At 45.5% G+C, this 22,739-nt stretch overlaps 1 protein-coding gene across 2 annotated transcripts in view; it reads right to left on the minus strand.

Annotated features, from left to right (window-relative positions):
* Positions 1–22,739, minus strand: part of KIRREL3 (kirre like nephrin family adhesion molecule 3) — a 760,787-nt gene that overhangs the window by 261,235 nt on the left and 476,813 nt on the right. For both annotated transcript variants that reach the window (XM_038380572.2, XM_038380570.2), the window contains exons 3-4: positions 18,321–18,470; positions 13,555–13,704 (exon numbers count right to left, since the gene is read on the minus strand). In XM_038380572.2, the coding sequence (XP_038236500.1) occupies positions 13,555–13,704; positions 18,321–18,470 (300 nt within the window). The remainder of the gene's footprint in view (positions 1–13,554; positions 13,705–18,320; positions 18,471–22,739) is intronic.

The raw sequence follows: 22,739 nt of genomic DNA on the forward strand, positions 1-22,739 counted from the left end.
TATAGTTTGTAGGACATAGATTCATTACAGGGACCAGGTTTAAATTAAGCTGGAGCTGTCCAGAGCAGAGCTACAGTAAATATTTTCAAACATGCAGGGCAGAAGCCCCGAGGTCCGGCACCTCCCGCGGGGCGGAAGCCCCGAGCCCCAGCACCTTCCGCAGGGCAGAAGCCTCGAGCTCTGGCACCTCCCGCAGGGCAGAAGCCCTGAGCCCGGCATCTCCCGCAGGGCAGAAGCCCCAAGCTCCGGGGCTCCAGGAACTGCTCTATGGGAATTTAAGCCATGACAGGGACTCACTGCCATGGGGAAGGGCAGTTGTGTGATGGCTGGCTGGGTGATGGTGGCCTCAATGCAGGCCTTAATTGAACTTTCTGAACTTCAAAAGGGTTGGGCAAAACTTCTTTTTGGGAAGGGGCCAGATCGCTGGCCCACTACTAGTTTTTTGTCAATTAAAAGAGCCCACTGGCTCGCAAAAGAGACCCAGGGAGGGCAGTAGAGTGGCAGAGTACGGGGGCTCCCATGCCCAGGAACAAAGCCAGTAGATCTACTTTCAGGCCTACCAGTGTCAGCAGGAGTCTTTTACGAGAGTTTCTCCTAATGCCCAGGCTGATGCAGTGAAGCTGAGCCATGCTCCCTGCAGCAGTCACACTGGGGCAATGTTCCAGTTCAATGAGATCTGGCTCTCACAGTCTGAGGCTGTCAAATATCATCTGCTGTCAGAAGGGAAAGAAAGCTGTTGTCTGGGGCAGTGTGATTCTCCTCAGACTTTGGTCAGAGTCTGGGTTCTACTCCTGGATTGTCACTGAGTTGTGATATGACCCAGAACAAGTCACTTCGTCTCACTCTATGCCTCAGTTTACCTCTCTGTAAAACAGGGATGATAATACTCATTATGAGGCCTGATTAAGAGACGGGAGCTCCTGAAAGGACTGGGCACTGGGAGATTATTGCTACTACCATCCATTCTGTGCTCCCTTTTCTAATGGCCTCGTCCTTGCTTCTCCCATGCCATAAGGGACTTGGAGGTGATGATTGGATGTATCATGGGTAGAGCCTCAAATTCATGTAAGGCAGGGATAATAAAATCCCCTCCCAGCCTGCCGTGTCCCTTTGATGAGGCCTGCCAAGAAAGTCAGCAGCGCTAACACCAGGGCTTCCCGCAGTCTAGTCACTCGTTTGGAAACATGGCTTGCCTGACTTGGATTCCTCCACCCTCTTGCCACAGGCTCTGGGTACGCCCTTGGCCAGCATGGGCGAACGCTTCACAACTCCTTTGCCAGATCAGTGGAGCAAACTGAGGTTTGCCTCTTCCACCCCCATTCCTCTCCCTCCTGGGGCAGCAACTGCTCTGTTCAAAGTTTCTCCTCACTTGGCTGCATTCGAGATCTGGAAACTCAACACTAATTAATGTGTCTGCAACTCCCAGTTGGGCTGGCAGGAACTGGAATTCATTCATGGTCCCCTGAGTGCAGCAGGATCTACAAGCTAGCCCTCTGGCTCCTTAAATCGCACAGCTGGCAGATGCATATTTTAACAACACACATCTGTTGGCTATATAATCTCTTGTATTTGCCCTCCCTGCTTTGCGCTTTGATGGAAGACCGGAGGGAACTCTCCAGCGGTTACAGCCAAAGTGTTTGCTTTGCAATTTTGCCCGATTGCCGTCTGATTTTATTTTTAAATTTCTCCGAGTCCTAATCAGGCTCTTACTTTATTTAATTAATACCCTATCTTAGTTAAATTAGGAAGATCTTACATTAAAGATGTGCCAGGTAGCAAATAGCCCTCCAGTGGCTTGCAGGAGTCTGCTTTGCTCAGTTCTCTTACCAAATGTACAGATTTGTACATGCAGCCTACAGGGATGTTTTATGAGCAGTAAATCAAGCTGCCTTTTACCCTCATTTTGTGTAACCTGCCCCCTTCCCTCCTCGCCTGTGCCTGTTCCAGTCTGTGTCAGATGTAGGGCACGGGTCACTGAGGCTTAAAGAGAGGTGCGGGGGAAAGGAGAGCACCCCAGCAGTCGTGTGCGTGAGCAGAGGGGCAGGCTAAGATTCTGAGGAAGCACAGGGCAGGAGGAGGGGGAACTAAAATGATTTTATACCACCTATGCACTGCTGCAGGGTGGGGTGTGGCCACGAGCATAAATTACAGCAGCTCTCATATAGGACAGGGTCCAGAAGCCTGCCTATAGGCCATGGTTCAGCTCAGAACTGCCTGTAGTGCCATGCCTATGGGTCCACCCTGTCCCAGCATGCCCCCTAGGTCAGGGCTCACACCATCTACAACTGCCCTGTGTTGTTCCTGCACCACCCCTTATACATGCTTCAGCTGCACACAGGACCCACCACAAGGCCCAGAATCAGCACCACGTGCTCTCAATGCAATCTTCTGGGCTGGATCCGGTTTTTGGCCCATTAGGTCAGCTGGCCTGACCTCTTGAATAGAACAGGCCGTTAAATTGCACCCAGGTACCTCTATCTTGACCCCAAAGACTCTAGGTAGACTGAAGCATTTCAGGCCTCAGAGAACTAAAGGGTAAGCCACAGCCAGCGACCAGGAGAGACCAAGATGCCATGACAGCCTGAGCCCCTGCAATGATCCAGCAGGGTTCTAGGAGGACTGGTCAGGTGGAAGTGGCTACCTTCATATGAGAGCTAGAACCAAATTGATTAGGTGAGATGTGCTGAAATGATACCAGCAGGCTGCAGGGGAAAGTAAAAAAAAATATATATATATCCATGGTGCTTTTGAAATAATGCAAAACAGAGAATTTCCCTCCAACATTCACTCCCCTAAGAACTTATAGGCATTGGCTTCCACCATGCAAGTGTAACCCACATTAACTGAGTGGAGGGCTCTGGCCCTGTCTAATGGGTGGATAACATACTGGCATGAATAAGTTTGCTGCTTCCAAATTTCTGTTAAGAGCTGATCCTTTGGTTCAGCCTGTAACTGGCTTGTGCTTTCAGATCCATGGGTTCCAAATTCAAACCCATAAGATGATCCAAGTGGGGATACTTTCCCTGAATGTCTGCAGGATCACATTTTACTGGCACAAATGTTTAAATCACATGTGCACATATCTGTGGGCTCATCCATTCAGGGAAGAGAAAAATACCATGTGATTTATCTGACCTATTGCAAATTCCTGACACAGCTCAAGCAGCACAGAACTGGCCATGAGCAATCTATAGAATTAATAAAGGAAAGTACCAAAATGTTTGAGTGGCTATGATTTTCAAATCAAGCTGCAGAAATAACAACCCACTCATGGATATTCCAAAAGCAAAAAGAAAATAATAGAGACTGCCGGATCCCTGTTTGAATAAATGTCTCACGTTCTCAAAAGTGCCAGAGCCCTGCGCATGGATTTGTGACTCGGCTGGAGGCACTCTTCTAGGCCATTAATATGGACCTAATAATCCAGCACAAGTCAAGGAAGACTGATCAGCGGGCATTGGCTAGCTTCAGATGAGAGTTAAAATCAAAGTCCTGACCATTAGTACTCAGGAAGGATCTTGAGGCATCTCTTGCTAGATTATTGTCCTGGCCAGGGTCCTATTAGAGTTGTTATGTCCTACTCTCATACATTCCACTATGTGGCTTCTGCTGGATATGAGAGACTTGACTTCCTGTCCTAAACTCTGTGTTGTGTAATGTGCACTGTTAAACAGCGGCTGTGTCCCCGTCCCCACCCCCCGCAGAGGTGGCTGCTTCTCAGCGTGATAGGATGTATAAAGCCCACACTGGAACTGAAGGGGTTAAGAAGCAGTTCTGGGCCCAGGTGACTACACCTGCAGAGTCTGCTTCAGGCAGAGCTTAAAAGGGAGCCAGACCATTCAGAAGGGGGCAGACAGGGGAAGACAGATTTACTCTGAAAACTCCTGAACCAGGATGCTGCAGAAATCTTCGCTGCCAGGAAGGGGCTAGCAGCTAAGCCCAGCCAGGATGGAGGTTCAGTTGTTTTTCTTTTCTATCTTATGTTGGCCTTGGAGATTTTGGGGGAGGTAGATGATAGCAAGTGGCTCAGGCAGGCAGCTTTGAAGAACTCCAAGCTGCTTAACATCGTTGCCTCTCATGGGTTACTGGGATGGAGCCTGGTGGAATGCAAGGGCCCTGGTTCCCCTACCAACCACTGTTGTTACAGAGGGAGCATAAATCTCTATAAGAAGATGGCAGAGATGCTGGAAGCCCCAGAGCTAGGGTGAGCACCTAGAGGGACCAGGAAGTGTACTAAAAGCCCTTCCTGTTGTGAGGACATGAGATCTTATATAAGAACATAAGAATGGCCATACTGGATCAGACTAAAGGTCCACCTAGCCCAGTATCCTGTCTTCTGACAGTGGCCAATGCCAGGTGCCCCAGAGGCAATGAACAGCACAGGTAATCATCAAGTGATCCATCCCCTATCACTCATTCCTAGCTTCTTGCAAATAGATACTAAGGCCACCATCCCTGCCCATCCTGGCTAATAGCCATTGATGGACCTATGCTCCATGAATTTATCTTGTTTGTTTTTAACCCGTTATAGTCTTGACCTTCACAACATCCTCTGGCAAGGAGTTCCACAGGTTGACTGTGCGTTGGGTGAAAAAACACTTCCTTTTGTTGGTTTTAAACCTGCTGCCTGTATTTCCTTGGACTCTGTTACTCTTGAAGGGGACAAACTAAACTGGTGACCCAGCCAGAGGGCCAAGTAACTGCCTATCACGAGCCGGGCCCTCACAGTGCCGGAGTGCTTGCTGGCAAGACCTAACAGAGATGGGGGGGGGGGGGGGGAAGTGGAGGCCCAGAGACCTAACCACAAGGTGATGCCCCCAGTAAGCCCAGCATCCCCCTATCATTATCAGCAACATGACTCCCGTTTGTGTAAAGCAGGGGTGGCCAACCTGGGGCTCCGGAGCCACATGCAGCTCTTCAGAAGTTAATATGTGGCTCCGTGTATAGGCACTGACTCCGGGGCTGGGGCTGCAGGTGCCAACTTTCCAATTTGCCTCACTGCTAACACCTGGCTCTGCCAAAGGCCCTGCTCCACTCCACCCCTTCCTGTCCCCTCCCCTGAGCCTGCCATGCCCTCGGTCCTCACCCCCAGAGCCTCCTGCATGCCACGAAACAGCTGATTGGGAGGTGTGGGGAGGGAGCAGGAGGCACTGATTGGCAGGGCTGCCAGGGGGCGGGAGGTCCTGGGAGCAGGGGATGGGGAGCTGATGGGTGGCTGTTGACATATTACTGTGGCTCTTTGGCAATGTACATTGGTTAATTCTGGCTCCTTCTCAGGCTCATGGTTGGCCACCCCGGTGTAAAGTTTAGAAAAAGCCACTGGGAGCCAATGGGGTGAAATGTGCTATAAAAGTGTTTCCTATTGTTCCAGGTAAGGCTGCAGAAACTCTGTGCTAGGCATCCATCATTAACACATGTACATGGTGCATATGGGGCTGAGAGATATTTGAATGGAGGCATCTGTGGGAATAGTAGGGAAAATTTTCCTTTTCGTTCTCTGGGAGCGAAACTCTTATCCCAGAAGCAAGCGGCGGTAAGTTATACTAACAGGCTCATCTGTTTGAGTGTTTGGACTTCCAAGGTTTATGGAATGATCTGTTCCACTACATTTAACAGTGTAGATTTGAAAACAATGTGACAATCTTAAATATTTAATTAAAATATGGTGTAAGCTCATCAGCAGAGCTGGGAAAGTAGGAGGCACCAGACCCGTAAAGCTGTTGTCAGACATGAGTGACAGGAGATAAAAAATGAGTTAGACAGCATTTGGGAATTTCCTGGTAGCAACTGTGCATAAAGTTAAAGCCTCCAAGTGTGGAATTAGACAACACAGACTCATGCGAGCAGGAAATACAAGGCTGAGCTATGGGAGGGGGGTGAGCAGGAGTACTTTCCGAGGGCAGAATGGCTCAGAAAGCAGAAGATGGAGGGAGACTGGAGTTTAGAAAAGCCAAGCGAAGGTAGAGGCAATAAACAGATGACAATTATTGCAAATCCCATCCCCAACCGACTGGCACGTAGAGGCAAACGTAAGGGTTTGCAAGGAAACCCAGCCCTATGTGATACATGCCCGAGTCAGTACAGACTCAAAGCCCAGATGGGGCTCTGGCAAACAAACATGTTCCCCATCTCCTACACAAGTCTGGGAGGATTTAGGGTTCTGCCTCCTGGCTGTGTCGAACTGAAGTCTCAGCCTAAGATCAGGTGAAACTGGAAGGCTTGGGCGGAGCATCACACTGGGCTTTGGGCTTTGTCGGAACCTCAGAACTCAGCCCAGGGTTAATGGCAGCCAAAGAAAACTTTAGAACAGACCAGCCCCCTGACACGAAGCCAGAGAGATCCTAGGAATGTGGGCACAAACCATCTTGGAAAAATCTATTCCCTTCCAAGGATTTTATTGTTTCCATTGACTTGTGTAGGGTAATCCAGTCTATAAGCAAGGGGCACACAGTACCTCACACACCACAGAACAGGGCCACACAGCTTTAGGAAAAATCCTCACCTTATTTGCACGGGCTAATCAAAGGGGGACTGGGGATACATGGTGGAGTCTGACTGGCTTAAGGGGCCTTCAGTGAAAGAGTAATCTCTATTAGCTGTCACCAGTATAGGGTCTATGACACACAGTTTGAGCAGCTTGCATTCTATCCCATGGAGGGCACTGCTACACACATGCAGTAGCCAGTCGACTACAACTGGTGTATATTACCTTAATGGAGCTATGTTTTGTAGCAGGTGAGGATCTGGCCTGCTACCCTGCATTTGGAACAACTGCAGATCTATCAAGTGCACTTCCAGGTGGGATGCAGCAACACACTCCCAGTTAGGAAGCAACTTGAAGCACCTTTCCTTTCAGTACTGCACGTTGTAAAACATGCTGGCAGTGTGTGGAAATCTACCTCCCCTGGCATAATGGAACAGTTCTCTAGAAGGAGATACAGCTGTATAAAACCCAGGGGTGATGAGGATTCAGAGGCAAGCTCGCTGCAAGGAAGGGTCACCATAGTACAGGGAAATTATTTAGAAGAGTGTTAGAGCCAGTCCTTTGTCTTTGTACAGAGCTGTATATAGTTTGTGGACACAGAGCTGCCAGTTATTTGTACAGCAGTATAGTTTTATAGTGGCTGTGTACACAGTTTTATTAGATTGTAAGCCTAAAAAATAGCTGCAATAGCATTGCCTCCCTCTATAAATGCAGCAAGTGCCCCTGTAAATAAAGAGAAATCACTGCCACTGAAGGGAATGGCTTGGTCTCATTACCAGTCCCCACATGGTGCCTGGGTCCATATCACCACCACCAGCAGAGAGCAAGACAACTAGTTCTCTGGCATTGCCGTCCTCACTCTCAATGCTCCACCTGCGGAGCTCCACCCGGACCCTGTTGCTTTAATATGACTGTGTTAATGGGTCTTTCCTTGGGCAAGCCCAAGCAATAAATCTCTTGGAGTGCATCATGGACTCCGATAAACAGTAATAAAACTTCCAAGACAACCACCTCCTATAAGCCTCAGGGTAACTTTCTTCCAACTTTTAGAGATTGCCTGCTTGCTATTAATACACTTGAAAGGCTACAGCTTCTGTGTTTTATAAACTCATTACACTTGTGTACCTCTTGGATCAATGAGAAAGAAGTCTGGAGGGAAACACAGGCCTGGAAGCTGTTGGAGTGGATCCGCTGGGTCAGCAGTGGGGAAAGAGAGGCTCGGCAGAATTCAAGTTTTGTTTTGTTTTATAATTTTGACAGATATTGATGTTTGTTTTTTTTTTCAGCATTTTTTTCTACTTTTATCAATTTCAACTCTCAAAACTGGGTGAAAATGTGGGGAAGGGTGAAGGTCAGTCAATGGGGAGGGTCAGACAATTTTTGATGACTGTAGTAGATGTCGCAATTAAAAAAATTAAAACTTGACGATTAAAACAAATTGCAACATCACATGCCAAAATAGACAAAGTAAATATCCTTAAATCCAACTCCAATAGGGTCTCAAGTTGCATTTTTCGTACTGTGCTTGTCTGTACATTTCTATGATCATCGATGGAAATAATTTTGTGGTTGGTTTGTGTGTGTACAGTGAAATCAATGTCAGTAAATGTTGATTTCACGGTATACACACAAACCAGCCACAAAAGATTTCCATCGATGATAATAGGAATATAGAGGGAGGTAGGCACAGTAAGAAAAATGCACCTTGCGACCTTATTGGAGTTGGATTTAAGGATATTTACCTTGTCTATTTTGGCATGTGCTGTTGCAATTTGGGAGGTACAAAGGAGGCACAACCAATCCCAAATGCGGATCTACCTGCGCTGAAATATATCAAGGGTTTGGGAATGTAGGAAGGAGCTACTAAAGAAGCAGCACCAAAATTTGCTTCTCTGGTCTCATGTACTGTAGGAACTGTAACCTCTGTATTACAGTATATGGAATCACAGATCTTCTTAAATCAAAGGCATTTATTAAACAAAACAACTGAAAATAATAGACACCAACAAACAGGCTTCCACACAGCTCAAGTCTCAGCTGTGCTTCCTTTGTTTACCAGAGACTATACCCTGTCTGGAATGCTATATAGCACACACGGACATCTAGTGTCTGAATAATATACTGCAAGTAAACATACTGTAACACTAGGATGTCAGTGGTATTCCCATCCCCGCTACATGTCTGGTAGGGTGTTTTGTGTACCATAGGCTGGGAGTCATATGCTGTAGATGCTCCAAGCACTGGGGACTTGTGGCTCTTGTCCTTGGTGGGCCCCCAGCCACACTCCCAGACTTTGAGTATAAGAGAGGATTCCTTTATAAACAACAGCCAGAAACTAAACGGTGCAAATACCACAAGCCACAATCTCTCTCAGTTACAAATAACTAGAGCTCATCAAAAAAATTTTCATCTGAATATTTTTCAACCAAAAAATGGCTTTTCAATTTTCATGGAAAACATTCATTTGGGTAGAAATTTTCCAGTTCTTTGATGGGGGGTGGGTGGGGGGAAAGTGAACAAAAAAGTAAATGTAAAAAAAAAAATGGGGAAGGGGGGGGGAATGGACAAAAATGGTTTCCATTTAACTGAAAAAAAAAACAAAGCAAAAAATTCAACGCTTTTTTCCCCTTTTCACTGGTATTTTTCTGTGGAAAAATAAACATCTTCCAACTAACTCTACCAAAAATGATCAGATCAGCAGTTCCCAACACTTAGGGGCAGCGCAGTACAAGGAATATGGTAACAGCACCCCATGAGTTCCTGCAGCTGCTGACCTTTAAATTCCTGCTGCTGATACTGTTGGTCTCCTGCTAGAAAGCACAATAGACAGCTATAGGACTGAAAACCAGGCAGGGAAGCAGTCAAGGGCCCAGCCTTCTCTCTGCAGCCAGTGCCCAAGTTGCTGCCTCCAGTCTACTGCTCCTGTTCCCATGCAGCCTCTGGCTCTGCCCACAACCCAGTATCCTCCAAGCTCAGGATGCTACTTTCGTTTGGTCTCCTTTGGCCCTTATGGGGCCCTCTACAAGCAGGATGTTAAGCTGGGTAATACAGTGACCAGGAAAGAGCTAGCGGAAGTGATTCACTCTACATCCTGCCTCCACTTAGCCAATCAAATCAGCAGTCTTCACTGCCAGCTGTGATACTTGGCATTTCCATATGTCTGCCACGTAAGGATCCCAAAGCACACACAAACATGGGCAGCTATTATTACACGTATTTTACAGAGGGGTATATTCGGACTCCTCAGATTTTGCCCTGACTTACAGCCATTGTGCAAACCCACTGAATTTGTCTCAGAGAAGTTATGGCCAACATTCTCAAATTAAAATTAGGTGCATTAGTCCATATTCAGACACTTAAGTAAGGGATCTGATTGTCAGAGATGACGCTCGCCTACCTGGTAACGGCACCCAATTTGAAATCTCCATCCTTTGTGACTTAGCCAAGATCATGCTATTTGTCAGAGCAAGACTCGACTCCCTGATCTACACTCAAAGCAGCAATGCCAGTGACTCAGGACAAGTCTCAGAGCGCTCTCCCGTTAGCATAATTACTCCACCTCTGTGAGAGATGGAAACTATGTTGGTGGAAGAGGGTCTCCCGCGGACGTAGTGGCCAGTGTGGACAGCGCTTATGTCGATGTAACTTACATCACTTGGGGGGGGGGTGTCTTTTTCACATCCCTGAACAATTTAAATTACATTGACTTAAGTGGTAACTAGACCAGCCGCTCAATGTGCAGTGGCAGTCAAAAAATCTAACAGAACATTTGGAATCATTAAGAAAAGGATAGATAAGATAGAAAATATCATATTGCTTCTATATAAATCCATGGTACGCCCACATCTTGAATACTGTGTGTAGATTGGTTGCCCCATCTCAAAAAAGATCTGTTGGAATTGGAAAAGGTTCAGAAAAAGGGAACAAAAAAGATTAGAGGTATGGAACAGCTTTCACATGAGGAGAGATGAATAAGACTGGGACTTTTCATCTTGGAAAAGAGACGACTAAGGGGGGATATGATAGAGGTCTATAAAATCATGTCTGGTGAGGAGAAAGTAAAGAAGGAAGTGTTATTTACTCCTTCCCATAACATAAGAACTAGGGGTCACCAAATGAAATTAATAGGCAGCAGGTTTAAAACAAACAAAAGGAAGTATTTCTTCACACAACACACAGTCAGCCTGTGGAACTCTTTGCCAGAAGAAGTTGTGAAGGCCAAGACTATAACAGGGTTCAAAAAAGAACTAGATAATTCATGGAGCGTAGGTCCATCAATGGCTATTAGCCAAGATGGTCAGGGATGATGTCCCTAGCCTCTGTTGGCCAGAAGCTGGGAATGGGCAAGAGCGGATGGATCACATAATGATTACCTGGTCTGTTCATTCCCTCTGGGGCACCTGGCATTGGCCACTGTCAGAAGACAGGATACTGGGCTAGATGGACCTTTGGTCTGACCCAGTATGGCTGTTCTTATGTAGCCTGTCACATTCTCCTCGCCCAGTGCACTGTAACTGAGGGATACTCTACCCATCTCATCATGGAGATGTTTGTGGAGCTCACTTAACTCAGAAATAAAGCAGGCCAGTTGAGTCTGCATGAACAAGATTTGAATTAAACAGAAATATCTGCACAGCTGGTGGCATTATACTCTGGTAACTACCTGAAATTTCTCTCCATTTTCCTGTATAAATATGCCCTTTGCTTCCCTAATGTACAGTAAATTGTACCAGTAGCTCAATGCACCAAATGTTATCAACTGATTGTTAGGCAGCAGACCTCTCTCTCAATACACAGGGCTCCTGCTCATTACATACCCACTGAGTTTCCTATACTGAGGGCTGGCCAGAGTCATTAAATGTAGTCTGTGGCTAGCTTCATCTTCATTCCTGATGACAGATAGATGGACAAGGTGTCCTAATACAAAGGTACTCAAACTTTTGTCAATGGACTGCTAATGATTCATCAGATTTACCACAGACACCTCCCTAGTCAATCTTAAATTTCCACTGACCACCTGCATAAATACATGTAAAGTTAAGAGGAATACATTGCCAGGAGTTTAGAAATCTCATATTCCAATGTGCTATAACTTTAATATACTTAAAAGAAAAAAGATACTACAAATGTGAATGGCTGAACAGCCTAGGTAAATTTACCAATTAGCAAGTACCAGGTATATTCACATGAACATCTATCCAACACATTCCATAACCCCACAGATAATAATGATTTCCCTTTGATCCATAAAAACATCTTACTGCTCAAATCAACATGTTGCAATAGCTCTCAGTTCTGACGTATGCTTATGCACCCTGGGACTAAATTCATTTTGGAATCTTTAGTTCTAATTAAATAACATATTATTTCTTTTGTATGTCTTCTGTAACATTATTACACAACACAAGGAGACACAGCTTAGGGAAGATGCAGAGAAGTAGCTAGCATGGGGTGATTTAAGTGTTGAAGGAGTATAGGGCATGAATAATACGACTGTGTTACTTTCCTGTTCATTTCCAGATTTCTTTCATGCTTTAGAGGCTTTTTGAGTTCAAAGAATTATTCTTTGGAAATTATATCTATAAATTAGAAGTAATTTTCTCTGGTAGATATATTCCATTGATGCACAATTTAAATGTTATTAATGAAGTGGGTTTTTTTGCTCACTAATAATTAGAACTGATCAAAACATTTCCATCAAAGTGGTTTTTTAAAAAAAAAGAAATTATCTTTTTTTCCACAAAAATAAAGGAAAATTTCCACAGGAATTCCACCCAAATCCCAAAAGCATTTGCTTTTTGAAAACTGAAAATTTTAACCAAAAAATTGGGAACGTTTTGGTTTTTCATTGGGAAAAAAAATCAGAAAAATACTGGGTTTTTTTGGTAAAGCAAAACATTTCTTTTGAAATTTCAAGCAAAATACTTACATTTCCTCAGCAGCTTCACTAAGGCCTGGTCTGCACTAGAACGTTTTACTAGCAAACCTCCCCCCCGACACATATCCACACTTAATTTTGTGTCCTTATAATAACACCCTCCACTTTTATCAGCATAGTTATTCCCCTTCTCAGAGCAACACAAGCCCCTCACTGTACAGCATATTGGCACAGTGCCAGTAAACCAGTACAGAAAGTCCTTCCATTACAATCCCACAATGCACATTCCCTTCAGCAGTGGGCTGTGCATTAGGAGAGAGGAGAGATCGATTCTTGTGAATGGCTGAGGGTAAAGAACCTACTACTATCACCAGCCTTGAGAAATCTCTCTCCTGAAATGGTAGAGTCTTATGGCCCAATCCAGCCAAGCAGGTAAGCATGATGTATGTAACTTTAAGCAGGTAATTGATCCCTGTGACAGAGTGCAGGGAACCAGCAGCTGAGCCAGCACTCTGATCACTTAAACAGCAATTAATTCCTCTGGGAGTGGACCTAATTAGCAGATTAGAATGGGCTGCGGAGGACTAAAAAGCTAATTAGCACATTAACGCAGAGGGTAGGAGGTAGTACAAGAAGGATGTGCTGGGGAGAGAGGCAAGCTAGTGAAGCCAGAACCAAGAAGGATCTCTGGGTGGGGAGATCTCTTCCCTTTCCTCTCCTGGACAGCAGACTGAGGAGGGGCAGATGTGGTGTATGGATCAGTAAAGGTGGTGGGAAGAACAATGTAAATAGACAACTGAATAGTCTGTATAGACAGAGCAGAAGATAGGATGGGACCTCGTGCTGTCACAGTCCCACTGAAGTCACGAATTACTTATGTGCTTAACGTTATGTGTGTGCTTAGTGCTTTGTTGAATTGGCACCTATACTTGCAGAGCTGAAGTACCAGGGTTCCAGCTCTGTATGTGTGATTTATCCTAAGATTACTTCTGTTGTGTATGGCTCATGGGCTCCTTATACATTCCCCCTTCAGATCAATATGCTGCATAGATAGCTCGGACCATGAGTTCCTTTCTGAACCAGCTGGTTTACCAAAGACATACATTTTGAAAAAGCCACTCAGCGCAATCCCAAGGAAGAAAACAAAATAACCTCCCCAGTGTGCCCATGCCAGTGGGGAGACAGGACTTACCAAGAACAGTCAGCCGGGCTGGTCTGGATCGGATGGCCGCCTGAATGGCCTGGCACTCGTAAATGGCATCATCTTGGAGATCTGCCCTCAGGATTTTCAGGTGATGTTCTCCCGACAAATGGTCCCCCACAACCAAATAGCGTGGATAGCCTGCAAAATACAAGTAAGGCTGTAGCCAGGCAGTAATAGTTAGATAATTAAGAGTTTGTAATGTAAATCAAGATTCCCAGACTTCCCCCAGCAAAGGGCCTGTGACTAGCTATCAGGTTCTAGGCACCTTAAGAGAGGTGCAGAGCCATTCTGCTGACTCATCATGGTAGCCAGATCGCGTGGGTCTCATTGTAGGAAAGTGAGAATTCCTTTAAGATGAAGGAGAGCTAGATGTGGGGATAGCAGGTGCTGCTGGGACACCCCTAGGAGTTGAAGAAGGGATTCAAGCTAAGGAATAAAAAAGAACACCCCAGAAAGGGGGTGAGATTTAAGCAACAACTGAGCTATGTTGCTAGTGTGACTATTTACAGGGCCACACTGACAGTTTATCAGGAGTTCAAGGGTAACACTTTATGTGTATCTGAGAAGGAAGGTCTCAGCAGAAAAGTGAAGCGAATTTGTGCTTATCAGCTCTTTGAAACCCGAAAGGAAACCAAACATGGGAATGAATCAAACCTGGGGCCTGCCGCGTCTGTAAAGGCAGTCCTTTCCCATGATCTCTGCCTCTTGCTGTCGTTGCCCTGATATTTGCATTGGTTAGAAATATCATGCTGCAAAAGGCTTCCAAGGTGAGCAACTCCATGAATCCCACTATTCTTGGTTCTGCCACTGCCCTGCAGTGTGATCTAGTTCATTAACGTCTCCAGAGCGCTCAGACTGAAGGTGCTAAAAGCAGCAAGTGTGAGGGCCCTGATCCAATACACATGATGCACCTGTTGAACTTGAAGCAGGAATAGTTCCATATGCGCTTAAAGAGCAGCATGTGCTTAACGAGCTTGCTGGAGCAAGGCCTAATAAGGAATTGAGAGTAATAACCATCACCAACTTCATTTTGTTGGTAGCCTGAACTATGTTGGAATGAAGGATTCTATTGCCCAGGTCTTCCCTAGCTGATGATGATTAATGTACCATGTAGTGCAGGCATCTTGGCACTCTCTTGTGTTTTTGTTGTTTTGCAAGCTCTCAAAAGCTGGATTTGCTCTCCTGAACTGTAAGAAATACAAATGATGGGTTTGTTTGTAGTTAGCTAATTAGGTGACTAGCTGAGCTGGTATCATGTGAGCTGGCAATTTCTCTTGCTAAAGCAGACCCAGATCTGCTAATTGTCCAAGTTGTTAGCATGAGCCAGGAGCTTCAGTGGAGTTGTTACCAGTTCATCATGCAATGTCTGGCAGGGAAAGTTCAGATCTCTAATATACATGGAAATGTACTACATCAAGCTTTGAAATGTCTTTAAAGAAGGGATTCCACACGCATGCAAGTCTGAGACAAGAGCAGCTACTAAGGAAAGAAGGGAGCATGCATTAGACCTTAGTCTAAAGTCACCAAAAATGATAATGTGGGTTCGCTTCCCACCTCTTCCACTAACTTGCTCTCTGAAATGATTGTCCACTATCAGAAGCGGCCACTGCTTTTGTGCACTCTGGGGCCCCATTTTCACAGGTGCTGAGCACCCACAGCTTCAATGAAACTCAATGGGAACTGTTGGTGCTCAGCCCTTCTGCTCAGCCCTACGGGTTTCAGATTTGGCATGCAAAAATGGAGATGTGAAATCACTGGCTGCTTTTGTTTATGGTGTTCTCTGGTGTGAAAAAAGAAAAGGAGTACTTGTGGCACCGTAGAGACTAACAAATTTATTTGAGCATAAGCTTTCTTGAGCTACAGCTCACTTCATCGGATGCATTTGGTGGTCCTTTCCACCAAATGCATCCGATGAAGTGAGCTGTAGCTCACGAAAGCTTATGCTCAAATAAATTTGTTAGTCTCTAAGGTGCCACAAGTACTCCTTTTCTTTTTGCGAATACAGACTAACATGGCTGCTACTCTGAAATCTGGTGTGAAAAGTTTTCAGTATTATCACATGGGTCAGTGTTTGCAATACACACAGATGGAAAAACACAAGACATTTAAATAGGCAGCATCTGAAATTGCCATGTGGATATCATGAATGACAGCCAGTTTTGCAACATTTGCATATATATTTCCCAAACACTATGTGCCACAGGCAACACCTGGATAAACATTCATTTTTCTTCCAGAGCAGCTTGTAAAGATGCAGTGGTTCGCACCTGCACTTCAGACATATTGTTTCCTTTCTATACCTCAGCCAGATGAGTTTACTTGGGGGGCAGGAGGGATGGGGAAAAGTTGTCAGCACTATCTACTGTAGTAGATCCATAATTAACAAAGCATTTGAGCACATGCTTAAATTTAAGCTCATGCATAATTTCTATCTGTCACTGGGATTTAAGCCCATGCTTAAAGTTAAGCACTTGGGCTCAGATCTTCAAAGGTACCTAAGTCTTGAGTTTAGGTGCCAAAATCTCAGTTTTGGCTCCACTGCAATCAACAAAATTCTGCTGAACCTGGTAGGCACCTAAATTCAGTGCCTGCGTTTTCAGGGTAAAAGTTATCTTGGCACTTCTAGTAGGAAGAGAACCTGAGACATAAGCCCTTGTATCAGAGGGCTGCTATGAGGCAGGACCTACTCACAGAATCTGGCAAAAACAGGGCTGATAGTGCAGAAATACACATTCCTAAGAAGTGCGAAGTACAGAGAACTCACCCAAACATCCCGATATCAAGGATTGTACAAAAACATTCGCCAGGGATAACAGAAACACATTGACCCCTCCTAAAAGATAAGGTCAGGATAACAATATGTAACTTGTTTATACCAGGGTACAAATATGTCTCTAAGAAGGAGTATCTTTGGCCAATCTAGGGGACTGTGGAAAGTCCCGCCACTGACTGAGCTGCGTCCATTGTCACGGGCATACATGTCTTAGTGTCCTCGTAGAGTCTTCCAGATGCTATTACTGTGCTTCGTCGACAATAAAACTGGCTGGGAGCCTTCATACCTTAATGGAGCTTTGTGTCATTGGACAGTTTGCTCAAGGTCTCCTGTGCCAAATGTCTGCACAGAGCTGGGACAGCACACAGGGAGAGCACACCCATGCAACCCAATATCTAACCATGTTTCTTTCTCTAGGCTTGCACACTGCTGCCTCCTGCTAGGCCTCCAGACACTTATCTCCTTCCTATGCCACAGAGCGATTCACAAAGTGGAGGAAGGCAGGTGTTCGGCAGCCTGAATTCCATGCAGGATCTGGTCCAGTAGGTGTGCTCATAGACTACCTACCAGACTGGGGTCAGACTCAAAATCTGGGCGGGGGGGGGGGGGGAAGAGGGCGTGGTGGCCACTTTACCTTTAGCAGCACCGGCTCCTTCTCTGGAGATTGTGTGTGGGACAAGGCAGTTTCATTCCCTCAAGAAACAGCGTAAGCGCCCTGACTTCAGGCATTTGTGGATCACAAGCAGAGCTAGACGCCTCCCAGCAGCTGGATTTAGGCAAGGAACTCCAACGGGGGGGAGGGGGGGACAGGGCTTAGCACACGCCTCTCTAGTCAGCATCTCCCACTGGCCAGTTTAGGTGGCTCCCTGTTGTCTTTTGTGGATACTGGCACCTATCTCTTCCCATTCATTGTACAGGTGCCTAAGTTGGCTTTGTGGATTGCAGTGTTGTTCCTGTGATATTCTAAGGCACTTAAAAGTTCCTTGGTGGCTCCCACCCTTGGTTCAGTGCTTGAGTCTTATTTACCAGGTGACAGATGGAGTAGAACTCAGGAATAGAACTGGTGGAAAAAATTTGTCCCAAAACTATAAACGATTTTCATCTGAAAAGTAGCATTTGCGTTGAAATTTTGGGTGGGGGTTGTTGACCTTTTTTTTTTTTTTTCAGTTTGAGAATGTTAGATGCACCCCCCCCACCCAAATTCCATGAAATGGTTCACCAGAAATGAATATTGTTCATTTTCAGCAAAATTGTTCATGGGAAATAAAATAGATTTCTTGACCAGCTTTATTTAGGAGTCTTGTCCATCTGCAATAACCTTTCAACTGCCATGTGCCTTGTGTGTGATTAAATAATTCCAGCCTGTGGGTAACCAAGGGGCAAAGTAAAGGTCTTGGGTAACATTTTCAAAGGGACCTAAGTGACTTAGGAGCCAAAGTCCAATTTTCAAAAGGGATTTAGGCACAGAGGAGCCGAAGTTCCATCGATTTTCAATGAGGCTTAGGATATATCTACAATGCAATTAGACACCCGCAGCTGGCCTGTTTAATTGTAGTATAGATGTTCGGGCTCAGGCTGGAGTTCAGGCTCTAGGACCCTGCAAGGTGGGAGGGTCCCAGAGCTCAGGCTGCAGCCCAGGTATCTACACCACAATTAAACATCCCCTTAGCCCAAGTCAGCTGGCATGGGCCTTCTGCGGGTGTCTAACTGCAATGCAGCCATGCCTTAGGCTCTTAGGTCCAGTTCCTCAAAAGGATTCTTAATGGGAGTTAGGTGGCTAATACCTCTGGGCATCGGGGCTTTAAGTGCCTAACTCTCTTTTGAAAATACCACTTAGGAGTCTTTGAAATTTTTACCCCTTCTTTAAATAGTGCACATTTCGCCCTTGCATCAGTCTCAGTCTTTCTGCCTTGCAGATCTGCCCACTGCTGACAGCTCATCTGTTGAGTGGAAGAGGACAGAGGAATCTTGCAAGGCTTACTTGAGAGATCCCGGCCTACTCCTAGGGCGAGTCCATCTTTAATCCACAGCACAATGCCATTGTACTCGGGGATTGCACACAGCAGAGTCACGGGCTGTCCGGCTATCACCACCTGATCTTGAGGCTGCTGCGTAAAGGAAGATGCTTGGCCTGGAGAAAGACAAAAAACAGCAAGAAGGTCACATGCTGCACCCAAAAGCCTGCAAAGATGCATTGTGTTTAAAATGCAGTTCAGAAGCTTGGGGTGCAACATCATGTATCCCCTTCATTAGCAACCCAGGACTAAATTCTGGGACCCTTATTGCTGTGATTATGAACAAACCACTTACAATCCCAGGCAGAGTTCAGCATGGATTGGCTCCAGACTGGGAGAGAAATTCATGACATGGTGTTTTCTCCTGGTCTGTTTTATTCAGTATTTGCACACATTCTGTTCACTTTCAACAGAGCTGGCAAACCCAGCAGCAAAGAGTTCCCCATGTAATTCCATCCACTGAACCCCAGCTATGATGCCCATTCTCTAGCCTCTTCACCAGCTGCTTCCAGCTCACCCTGTTCTCTGCTTGTAGAACCTCTGACCCCTAAATCCCTAGCCCAAAGACACACTACCTCCCACATGGCCTATGCCCACTGAATCTCATTTAGCTTCCATTGAGGATTTAATGGCACCAGGCACAGAGAAGATTTCATCCAGTGCCGAAAACAGTTTGGCCCATGTGGAGTGTGTCTGGATTTGATACCCAGGAAAAAAGATGTTCAGACCTACTGAAGCACTCAGAGCTCCTTCTGAAAGTGCCACTGACTGCCAGCTCAGGGTAGATACTCTGAATGGTGTATTGGGCAGGGGAGAGGGGGTTGACCACAGCTCAATGCATTTAGCTCTATGTTTTAAGAAGTGCCTTTTAATTCTGAGTTTCTACCTTGAGACACCTTGGGTCTGATGTTCTGAGCTGCTGGGCACCTAAGCTTCAATGGGATCTGAGACTGAGTGCTGCCCAAGATGACTCAACTAGGCACCTGAAATGGAGGACCCGAAATTAATGGGCAGTTTAAAAAAAATTAAAAATCTGGGGCCCACTGCTTTTTACTGTGCTCTTCTCCCATTGATTCAGCACCTGGCATTTCATTATTCATACAATCATTTGGGGACAGATCTCCGGCCTGCGCTATGCAGGAGATCAGACTAGATTGTCACAATGGTCCCTTCTGGCTTTGGAATCTATGAATTAGCACCATCGCCATAACAATCCAAGGGCTTTCACAACAGTGAAAACTGTCCTTATTCTGTTGCTACATCCATTAGAATAACCCCTCTTTCCACTTGCTTGAATTCATCGCCAAAACTGCTTCCAATGGGCGTGAACATTTAGGTGCAGCCTCAGCATACAATGGAGGGTATTTTTTAATTGCCCAAAGTTGGAGGAAAATCCCTGTAGCTCTTTTTGCGTTAAAGGAAAGAAAAAAATTGAGTGGGGGGGGGGGGACCAACCAGACGAACACATTTTTTTCAGCTTCAGAAATAAGTCCAACTTTATTTTTGCTCAAATGGCTGAACGAAAATAAGCCACCCGGCACTGCGCACGTCACTAGCCTTCCAGGAGGCACAACCCCATAGGTAAAGTGTGTGTGTGTGGGGGAGAGGCGGGGAAACGGAGAGAGACAGAGAGAATCATTACAAATCCCAACGTTAAAAGCAATTGAAATGTTTCCTCTGAACATGTTCTGTTGGGGTCTGCTAAGATTTCAGCAGCCTAATGAGGCCTCACCCCACTCTATGGCATCACCAGGGGGCAGAGAAAATGGCACACATTCTCCCTGCTCAGCCTGACAGGCACTGGGACTGCCGGGATAACATGCATGAGGGAGATTATAAGTGTCTCATTAACAACTAGACAGCATCCCTTTGTATCCAGAGATAAATGCAAAAACTGCTCAATTATCAGAGGCAGCTACCTTGATACCTAATATTAGAGGACCCTGGTCATCTTTGTTTCGGATATTGGCTCCCACTTCTCTCTTGTTCTCTAATTCAGGATGCATAATTGAGAACCTATTATGGAATAAAGCTATCGAGAGCCCTAATTTACCACCACTGTTTAAGCAATGATCCTCTCTTTTCCACTGGCTTCGGATTGGAACCTATCAGTATCTGCTGGAATCTTTGCATACACCGGAAATCAGACAGAAATAATGGTCCCCATTCAACAAAGCAGTTAAGCAAGTGCTTAAATTTAAATTTGTGAACAATCCTCTTCCTATTTAGCAGAGCACTTTAGCGCATGTGACAGCCACCATGTTGAATGGAGCAGCTCTAGAGCTAACAGCACAAGCTGCTATAGTTTGAGTTAAGAGCTATAACTGGGGCTGTAGCAGACTCGTATCCTCTGTGGAATGGGCACAGAAGAGACAGTAACTGACACACTCACCATTGGGTCACACACGTGTTTAGCTTCAGGTGCTTTGATTGCAATGGAACTTAAGCATGTGCTAATAGCTGAGCACACACTTAAGTGCTTTGCTGAATCAGGGCCATCAATATAACATTGAGCCCTATTAGCAATTAGACATTTAGTATTAGTATTTAGTATTAGACATTTCCAGAAGATTATTATGGTAACAACGTTGCATGGCTTGGTTCTACAGATAGTCCTTTGGTGATAAACTCAGATCCAGATTAGAACACCCACTTGGTGTTTTGGATCAGACCACATCTCGCTTCCAGATAGGAGCTAGAAAAAGCATATATTAGAAAAGTGAAAATAAAAACACATTCTGACAAAGTAGACCTGAATGGAATCTATATTTGGGACCCCATACTGACAGGGTTTGTGGTGTGGTGTTAGTGTGTTTATGTATCGTTCTGCACTGGTGGAGGGAAAGTTTACAAAGAAGATAAAAGCTTTCGGCATGCTTGTCAAACGTTCTGGACACTTGCACCTCACACTGACTTTAACAGGAGATGCAAGTGCATCTCTGGTTTCAGAGTAGCAGCCGTGTTAGTCTGTATTCGCAAAAAGAAAAGGAGTACTTGTGGCACCTTAGAGACTAACAAATTTATTAGAGCATAAGCTTTCGTGAGCTACAGCTCACTTCATCGGATGCATTTGGTGGAAAAAACAGAGGAGAGATTTATATACACACACACAGAGAACATGAAACAATGGGTTTATCATACCCACTGTAAGGAGAGTGATCACTTAAGATAAGCCATCACCAACAGCAGGGGGGGGGAAGGAGGAAAACCTTTCATGGTGACAAGCAGGTAGGCTAATTCCAGCAGTTACAAGAATATCAGAGGAACAGTGGGGGGTGGGGTGGGAGGGAGAAATACCATGGGGAATAGTTTTACTTTGTGTAATGACTCATCCATTCCCAGTCTCTATTCAAGCCTAAGTTAATTGTATCCAGTTTGCAAATTAATTCCAATTCAGCAGTCTCTCGTTGGAGTCTGTTTTTGAAGCTTTTTTGTTGAAGTATAGCCACTCTTAGGTCTGTGATCGAGTGACCAGAGAGATTGAAGTGTTCTCCAACTGGTTTTTGAATGTTATAATTCTTGACGTCTGATTTGTGTCCATTCATTCTTTACGTAGAGACTGTCCAGTTTGGCCAATGTACATGGCAGAGGGGCATTGCTGGCACATGATGGCATATATCACATTGGTAGATGTGCAGGTGAACGAGCCTCTGATAGTGTGGCTGATGTGATTAGGCCCTATGATGGTATCCCCTGAATAGATATGTGGACAGAGTTGGCAACGGGCTTTGTTGCAAGGATAGGTTCCTGGTTAGTGGTTCTGTTGTGTGGTGTGTGGTTGCTGGTGAGTATTTGCTTCAGATTGGGGGGCTGTCTGTAAGCAAGGACTGGCCTGTCTCCCAAGATCTGAGAGAGCGATGGCTCGTCCTTCAGGATAGGTTGTAGATCCTTGATGATGCGTTGGAGGGGTTTTAGTTGGGGGCTGAAGGTGATGGCTAGTGGCGTTCTGTTGTTTTCTTTGTTGGGCCTGTCCTGTAGTAGGTGACTTCTGGGTACTCTTCTGGCTCTGTCAATCTGTTTCTTCACTTCAGCAGGTGGGTACTGTAGTTGTAGGAATGCATGATAGAGATCTTGTAGGTGTTTGTCTCTGTCTGAGGGGTTGGAGCAAATGCGGTTATATCGTAGCGCTTGGCTGTAGACAATGGATCGAGTGGTATGATCTGGATGAAAGCTAGAGGCATGTAGGTAGGAATAGCGGTCAGTAGGTTTCCGATATAGGGTGGTGTTTATGTGACCATCGCTTATTAGCACCGTAGTGTCCAGGAAGTGGATCTCTTGTGTGGACTGGTCTAGGCTGAGGTTGATGGTGGGATGGACGTCTCAGACTCAAGGAATATTTCCAACACACCTCTGACCAACATATTAACCCACAGAGACCTTCCTGC

Source organism: Dermochelys coriacea, chromosome 22 (genome assembly GCF_009764565.3).
Source record: "Dermochelys coriacea isolate rDerCor1 chromosome 22, rDerCor1.pri.v4, whole genome shotgun sequence".
Lineage (NCBI taxonomy): Eukaryota > Metazoa > Chordata > Testudines > Dermochelyidae > Dermochelys > Dermochelys coriacea.